Source organism: Anguilla anguilla, chromosome 2 (genome assembly GCF_013347855.1).
Source record: "Anguilla anguilla isolate fAngAng1 chromosome 2, fAngAng1.pri, whole genome shotgun sequence".
NCBI classification, from domain to species: Eukaryota; Metazoa; Chordata; class Actinopteri; order Anguilliformes; family Anguillidae; genus Anguilla; species Anguilla anguilla.
Genome location: NC_049202.1, coordinates 43,420,483 through 43,428,716, shown reverse-complemented (window position 1 = coordinate 43,428,716; position 8,234 = coordinate 43,420,483). Strand labels below are relative to the sequence as shown.

The window sequence follows — 8,234 nt, the reverse complement described above, 5'->3', positions numbered from 1 at the left end:
AATGGAACACAATCATTAAAGGTTTATTAAATATTCACTCTGACAACTAAGAAGCAGTGACAGTAATTGTGTTAGTGGAGAAGAAACAGTATGTTGAAAACTAATAAATAAACAAACAAATAAATAAACAAATAAATAAATAAACAAATAAATAAATAAATAAATAAATAAATAAATAAATAAATAAACATAATGTCCATTTTGAATTAGAGATGTCACAGTGTGTGCAAACTGAGCTTGATTTTGGAGTTGAGATATTTAACATCTGGTCTGTACAGCGCATTTGTTAATCTCCTTTGAGGTTTCAATGATCTGAGATTTATTTCCTATAACATGACCAGATAGGAGTAATAGACTTGGATGAACTCTTGATTTATTGTAACGCAAATGACTGTTTCATAAATCTGAAGTGCTTCACATTTTATTTACATGTGCCAGTTCAATGAAATAATTCTGCAATGCAATCTCTAAAATCCACAAAATTTCAAACTAGAAATCATAAAACTCTGCTTTTCGGTAATTTAATTCTAATTACATTATATACAACTCAGCTTGACTGATTGTCTGTTTGCAAAGCCATTAGCATTGGGGAACATTAAAGTAGACATTTAATTGTCCATGGCAAGGCTCAAGGCTCTAGAAATGTCATCAGTTTCATTGACAAAATAAAAAGAAGTCAGTCTTTCCAGGATTACCATATGTACAAGACTACCAGTTTATAGTGCAACAAACGTCCTTGCTTCTTTTCTCATAGATTTCCAACGTTTGTACATCTAAGGTGCTGGACTTTGACTCTGAAGTCCTTCAACAAAATAAAAAGAAAGACAGTGGCCACGAGTCATGGCCACCAATGTTGAGTTTTTGTCAGATTGGGGAGCTCTAGGAGTCAGTAGCAATAAGTGGGCTAGGGGGGCACAGTGTCTCCCCGAGCCGCTCTCTGGATGAAGTCATCTTTGGGGTCTTGGCACTGGGGGTGAAGTCAGTGAAAACCAAGGGACGTCCGTCAGGGCACAGAAGCACGCTGGAGTCAGCCTCGCACTTAGTGGTCTGGCTCGGCCACAGTACCTCTGGAGGAGTGGGGCGTAGTCCCAGAGCACCAGGGGAAAGCACCTCAGCCTTCACCATGGCTCCCAGGCCGTTCTCACACTGCCCTGCTCGGTTCATCTTGATCAGGATGTCCAGTGACTGTCTACGGCTTTCCAAAGACTCTGTCTCCCCCTGTTTCTCAATTCCCTCTCCCTCCTCTTCCTCCTCCTCCTCCACCTCTTCATCCTCCTCTGTCTCTCCAATCACACCTCCCTTTGTAGCTTCCCCTGTGCACTGACTGCCTCCCTCTCCCATCATTCCCAGATCCTTCTTGACAGACAAATCCAGGGGTCCTTCATTCTGGCGGGCTGTCTTCTCGAGGGCCTGATGTATGTGGGAGAGCTCACTGCGGATCTTGCACAGGTGCTCCCAGAGGTGGTGCTGCCCCGGTGTGTCCTGCTTCACCAGGTGAGCGATCTTGTGCTCAGCATCCTGGTACTCCTGCAGGGCCTTGGAGAGGTCTTTAAGCAGCACTGCTGCTGACTCTGAATCCTGCTCCACCGGTGTCTTCCTCTCATCTTCATGGCAGCCAGCTCTTCCAGTTACTTTACCTGTTGTTGGAGCAGGTGGCATCTCACCCCCAAGACTCTCTGGGGGACTCTTCATCACGTCTGAGTGCCACTCCTCCGCAGACCTAGACTGCTGCTGGACAGTCCGAAAACTAAGGAAAGAGAAAATGAAAGAACAACAGCATTTAAGGAAATTGCTCATTAAAAAGGTGACTGATCTCATTCAAATATGTACTGTCCCACCAAAAAAAATTCACAACATATAAAAGAAGGAACCATTTGATACCTACCTGTTATGGTGGAGGAGCTTATTGGTGGCTCCAGAGATAGATGAGGGGGTATGGATGCTCTTGAAGACATCGAGGGTATACCCCAGCTGAGCCTTCTTTTCTGATGGGCCCTCGAGGGTCTCAAGTGGGACCCCTGTCCTCTTGCAGGCCAGTTCTCTAACTGAGGGCATATCTGGGGTAGGTCTGAGACTCCAGCTATTTTTACTCTCCTTGCCTAAGGCCTGAAGCTTTTTCTCCACAGCTCTGTAACTGACCTCTGGGGACATGGCAACATGGTGTTGAGATGCCCAGGCAGCAGAGGGAGCCATGGGACTGGGACGCAGTGCAGGGACCTTCCAAAGGTTGATCTTGGGTGGGAAGTTAGGTGGGGATTTGGGGTCGATGTTAGCCGGAGGAGACAGGGCAGGTTTGACTCCCTTGCTGGCATCCGCCTGGGCTGATGCGAATGCATGTTCACAGAGGAGAGGGTAATAGAAGCGTGGAGGCAGGAGGGCCCTGTCCGTGTGTGGGAGCGTGCTGGAGGCTGGGTGCATGAGTTGTGCTGCAGAAGCCAGGAAGGGGAGCTGGGTGAGTTGGGCATGAGTGGAGGCAGCACCAGGGACTGTGGGGTTGACATAGGAGAAGAGGCCTGGGCTCAATGGGTAGCTCACCCCCAGGACCGAGAGGTTCACTCCAGGTGGATCCTGGCAGTCAGCGAAGGATGGAGGTGGAGGGTAACAGGGTATAGAGCCAGTGTTAGGGGGTGTGGTTTCTGATTTAGCCTTCCTTTGACTGGTGGCCAATAGACCCCACTGCTCAGAGAGAAGCCTGGGACTGGTCAGGCAGGTCTTGGAGAGTTTGTAGTGCTTTAACTTTGCCTCGACCTCGACTGAGCGACCTTTGAGGAGATGGTCCTCCAGGGAGAAGACATCAGTGATCAGGAAATCAGTCTCTGGCTGCTTACATCTCTTTGCACCACCCCTGACAGGGCTGTTGGGTTCATCACTCATCTCTTTGGTGGTTTGGCTTTCTTCTGCTCCCTCTCCATGAGCTGAATCCCGATCCGCATGTTCTTCTCCCTCTTCCAGATCCTCCCCAGCAAAAGTCACCCTTGACTTATGTTTTTTTGATTGGTCCTCAAGACCTGAAAAGGGCTCTTCTTCATCCCGGTTCCCTCCTCGGAGGCGGGGCCCTTGCTGCAGTGGGCGGAGCTGCTCAGGATGCAGGAGATTTCCTTTCTTGTACGGCCAATCGGACTCAATCAGTAAGGACAGGGAGTTCTTGCACAGGCTGTACTTCATATGGTTGTACAGGTGAGACTTCTCCATGCAGGTGAAGGGACACTGGAAGCACTTGTAGTTGTAGGGCTTCCCCCAGGGCCGCGGGATGTAATGGGGCTTCTTGGGCTTGCGTTCTTTGTGTTTGCAGACAGAGCTGGACTTGCAGGCAAGATCCTCTTTAGACATGGCTGGTGAGGTTTCAGTGAGCGTGAGGCTGAGAACAGTTTATTCCTGTGAGCTCTGGGGCGAGAGAGATCAGCACCAAGTGGGCTGATGCATTTGCCTGGATGGTGAGATCAGGTGAGCTGATTTCTGGGTTTTAATACTGACAGTGATCTAGCTGAACTGAGATGTGATGTGCCTCTCTGATTTGGCTTCTGAGATCTGAATTGTAGGAAGAAAGAGAAAACCCAAGATTAAGATAGTGAAAATGTACTGGTATCAAAATTCCACCTGAGACAAATTGGCAAAACAACCACCTGAACAATGCAGTGACACTGACTGAAAGCAAAATTTAAAACTGAGACACAAATGCAAATGAGGTCTGATACCAAATGTATAAAAAATATAAATAAAGAGAAACAGCAAAAAAAGGTTGGAGAGTGACTTAGCATTGCAGCTATGCGAGTATGTGGATGTGTCTATTAATGCAAGTCTGTGTTTGCGACTGCAGTATGCATTGTCTGCATGAGTAGAGTTGCTAGTAACCTATCTGCGGGGAGGCCTGTGCCTCTCTATTCTCACTGTACCTGCCAGAACCAATTATTTCCAGTGCTGTACCAGGCGCTAGCAGGGCTACGGCTGGGGGGCCGAGCAGGCAGCCCTGAGGGTGCTCTGCACCTGTGCAGCGGGCCCTCCCCGCTAAGCCCTGGTGTTACGGGGATCGTGCCGGGGCAGAGTCCCCAGAGGCCGGCTCTGGGCGCCGTGTGGCCAGGGTGGGCCGCCGAGGAGCGGTGCGGAGGGGAGCGCGGGGGGTGGGTCTCTGGAGGACGGCAGCTAATGAAAGCCTGGCACCACGCCTATGGGGCATCGTTAGTGCCGGAGCGGTAGGATCTGGGTCAGGGCTCAGTGCCGTAATTTACCGCGATTTCCGCAGAACCGGACGCGTTATTTGCCAGAATGCTGTTCACCTACTTAATTATATTTGCATCGCGACACCCTTTTCTTTGGAATGTCTGCTTACATTTTTTTAATTGGAGGCCCCTGCACCAAAACATGCAGGCTGCCTTTTGTGGCATCTATTTTGATTTTTTTGTCTGTCATAACTGCCGAACTTTCAAGTTTTACATATGGGGTCCAATTTTGAGGAAAGATAAAATCAATCTGTGGGTGATTAAAACCAGCATAAGAAAATATATAATCTTATTAATTTTCCTTTTTATAGATAAAGAATACTAAATCATCCACTGAGAAGTAATTTAGAATATTGACAACAGCCTTGTGTTTGGTGTAAACACATTTAATTAATATACAAGCGTGAATGTCCTCATGTGATAATTAAGTGTAACACATTTGACCTCCTACCATTGTATAATTCTTCCATGTTGCCTAAAGGTATAAAGAATAATAGAGCCATGTGGATTAAATGCCAGGGCAGTTTTGTCAAACATCTAAATGGTGCTTGATATACTCTTTCTTTTGTTCATTTAAAAAATCACTCTGCACTTTTACCATATCACAATCAGTGACCATATACTGAAAAAAGCCATTTCTATAATATACAGACATACTGTTTAGATATCAATTACATTAATCACTACATAATAAAATTGCAATGATAATAAAATCCATTAAAGCTACAATGTTTCAGTTGCACATTAAAATTTTTGTTTTCAATACGATAACACACCATGACTCTCAACTGTTCTCTCAACAGTTGGTAAAAAAAGATTATATATAGAACAGAAAGTCTTTTTTGTCCTTCCTATTCTTTAATAACCCAACCCTAGGGTTATCCTTCTGGGTAGAATCTGAGAGCACATAAAAGAACCTGCTGTGAGATTTCACTTTCTTTTTCCCCAGGTTATTCTGGGAAGAAAGCCCGCAACAATATTGAAGGTCCATGATAAGGAATAACAACAATTTCAAGCCTTCTTTTATCTCTTACAACAGCCAGTGTGGTATTTCTTTCACTTTGTGGATTTTTCCCTAATTTGTTCTGCAAAGTTCTGAAGCAGCACACAGCAGTGGTATCTAACAAGGTACTGTGATGGCTGCATTGAGCGAGGGGCTGTTTTTAACCCTTTAAGGGGTAAGGTTACAAAAATGTGATTAGAATGTTCTTAACTAAACATTCTAATGCTGATGTCACAATCAATACTGGTAATTGAAAGCAACGGAGTTCTAGAACACTGACTTAGAATGTCAGAAAAGACTTCCTCTTAAAAGGGTTACACTACGGGGACGAGGCTGCAGTGTCAGTCTAACGAGGAGTGGCAGGCCTGCAGCCTTGCTGGTTCAGAGAGGCCTGACCTTCGCCTCTTTGCCCCGCAGCTCCCTGACCTGCACTCAGCCCTCAACTGGAGCCAAACAGCCGCTATTAGGACCCGATCAATAAAAATCATTTTTACAGTTGATTTTTCTCACTGCTGGACACTATTAGCGGCTAGTCGCCCCCTTCCCCCCCTTTCCCCTCCCCCCAGCTCGGCATCTCTCTTTCCCCCTCACTTACTGATTTCAGAGCCTCAAGCCTTGTTTTAAGCTTTTAGGGCTTGTGTACGGACAACGCTGATCGGCCCTGGTTAAATATCAATCGCTTCAATTACGAAGGTTGGCCACACTAAAAGCACTGGCAGAATATGTGCAATCATGACCTAACAAATGACAAATTCAATGGGGGTGAGAAAGTAAGAGGCAGTGTCTATACGGCAAATAAATCTCACCATAGTCACATTTCATTGTCTTCCCAAATACACAAAATACGGAATTACTGATTAATTCATGTGAATAAATCTTAAATCACTAACTTAATTGGATTTTTAAAGTTAATCTTTTTTAGATGAGACAGCTATATGTTAAAATAATGCTCATCATTGCAAACCATTTCTTCCAAGGTCATGTGTTTGTTAATTTCCTGTTCTAACTGAACATGTCCTACTCTAATATATTCATCATTAAGACCAATGAATTCTCATATCTAATATGGTTTGCATTTTTTTTTTAATTTTGGAAGGTTGAAATTATGATTTTAGTCTCCCGGTGATATGTCATTTTTTGCACACTATTTTCTGTAATTGAACTGGTAATACACTAGATATAAGTAGTAATCAGCAGTAAGGTAAATAATAATAATAATAATAATAATAATAATAAAAACTTTATGTATAATGTACTTTGCTAGCAAATTGCACAAATCACAGAACAAGAAACAGGACTTCAATAAAAATAAATAAAAACCCGTGAAGTTCAGTGATAAATGGCTGACTGAGACTGGTCATTAACCGGAATGTATATAATTTTATTTAAATGAATGTAATTATTGTTTTGTTATATGAATGTAATTATTGGTTTGTTATATTCACAGTACCTCAGACTGGGGTCAGCTGAAATCCAGCGGTCCAGGACCCTGTCAGTGTTCCATCAGTCACCTTTGTCTCTGACTCTGAGCTGAAAGAGAGGGTGACACAGCCGTGCGTGAGAGACCAATGTGACTTCCTGCAAGACAAAATAAAGCAAGTAAAGCAAAGAGCGTATTTCTGGATTACACCACTGATGACAAGTTTGATAAGTTCTGTCCCTCACACTCTCACTCAGTGTCTTATTTGAGCGTTGCATTAACTGTGAAATATAATGTTGACATATCTTCAGAGAAATAACAACTGAAAAGAATGAATAAATTGAAGTCAAATTATATGAATAAATACAAGTAATTACAAACAATGCATTTGTTAATTAATAGTTAATTATGAACAATGCACTTATTCAGTCAATGTCTCTGCAGAGTAAAACAAACTTGAGCATTTACTTTAGGGAAACACCTATTTAAATTTATACGCACACATTTCCAGTGAATGTTTATGACTGTAATATAATACCCCGTACATATGTACATTTATATATTACCTAAATAATTTCTGAAAAAGATAAATCATTAGGCATAGAAGACAAAGATGAGTTTCTACACATGCTTAAAATTAATAGTGCAGCAATGCTTGAAAAAGTGCATCTGTACAATTTTTATGTCGCCAATACATTTATTAGAAACAAAAATGATCAGAATACAGCCAACCCTTTTTTCAGTTTAATACAGTGTATGTATGTATGTACTATTATTATTATAATGATTAATAATAACAATACTAATAATTCTACTGCTAGCAGAACAGTCTCAGAAAATAATGATTATCTCAACAAAATGGCATGTCGTATAAACTAACAACAAACTCGGCAAGAATTTTTTTTTTTTTAAACTGTCAAGATGCGTTTTACCGCTGTTCTGTATTTTGTCATTTTTGCTGTTTCATCCGAAGCCTACTTAACAAACGCAACTAACTTAACGTCACTTAACGAGCATGTCAATCCGGTGGAAATGGAAAAATACTCACATATAAGAATAAATAACCGAGGAGCTTCAAATGAACAAGGCCAATTGATAAAAAAGGCTAATTTAATAACAACCTCTCTACCCAAACCATCTGAGCTACCATTCTCAGTCTTCGTTAGATAAGAGACTTCATGTAAGTGCACTATGCCAGCAAATAGGCTACTTTAAGTAACATCCGTTAATCTTACCTGTTATGTGCCCAAGTGCGCCTGCCTGTCGGTCTGATGTGTGGAGGTGCTGAGCGGACAGCGCTTACCCCGCTCAACTGAGACTGTGCCAGTGTTTGTGCGAGGTATATATTGACTCGGAGCTATGCCTTGGGGCTCTACAATACTGCTGCTCCATCTTCCCTATATGGAATTGTCACATGTGGTTTTTACCTCGCAGCTACGGTACAGTAACGACTTCCACACTGCTGGCTACTGCTGTCTTTCGTTAAAAGTGGGGTAGGTTGGCGCCATGTACGGCAAGCTGTCTCGCGAAAACTTGTTTTTGCTAAGCCATTCTTATACAACTTCAGTTTATGGACAGAATTCCATGAGCAGAG

The 8,234-nt window shown here is 43.0% G+C and overlaps 1 protein-coding gene across 1 annotated transcript; it reads right to left on the bottom strand.

The window, feature by feature from the left end:
* Positions 1 to 205: 205 nt before the first annotated feature.
* prr35 (proline rich 35) lies at positions 206 to 7,993 on the bottom strand. The gene is made up of 4 exons (XM_035406617.1): positions 7,876 to 7,993; positions 6,671 to 6,798; positions 1,886 to 3,528; positions 206 to 1,747 (listed from the first exon to the last, which is right to left on the bottom strand). Exons 3-4 carry the CDS (start codon positions 3,328 to 3,330, stop codon positions 880 to 882), a joined length of 2,313 nt encoding a protein of 770 aa, XP_035262508.1. The 5' UTR covers positions 3,331 to 3,528; positions 6,671 to 6,798; positions 7,876 to 7,993; the 3' UTR covers positions 206 to 879.
* Between the last annotated feature and the right edge of the window lie 241 nt (positions 7,994 to 8,234).

What these genes read in the sequence shown, in the direction of transcription:
- prr35 (XM_035406617.1), bottom strand. Translation starts at nt 3,330, where the DNA reads ATGTCTAAAGAGGATCTTGCCTGCAAGTCCAGCTCTGTCTGCAAACAC. An exon ending in AAGCTCCTCCACCATAACAG is followed by an intron (nt 1,748 to 1,885) that starts GTAGGTATCAAA and finishes CTCTTTCCTTAG; the next exon opens with TTTTCGGACTGTCCAGCAGC.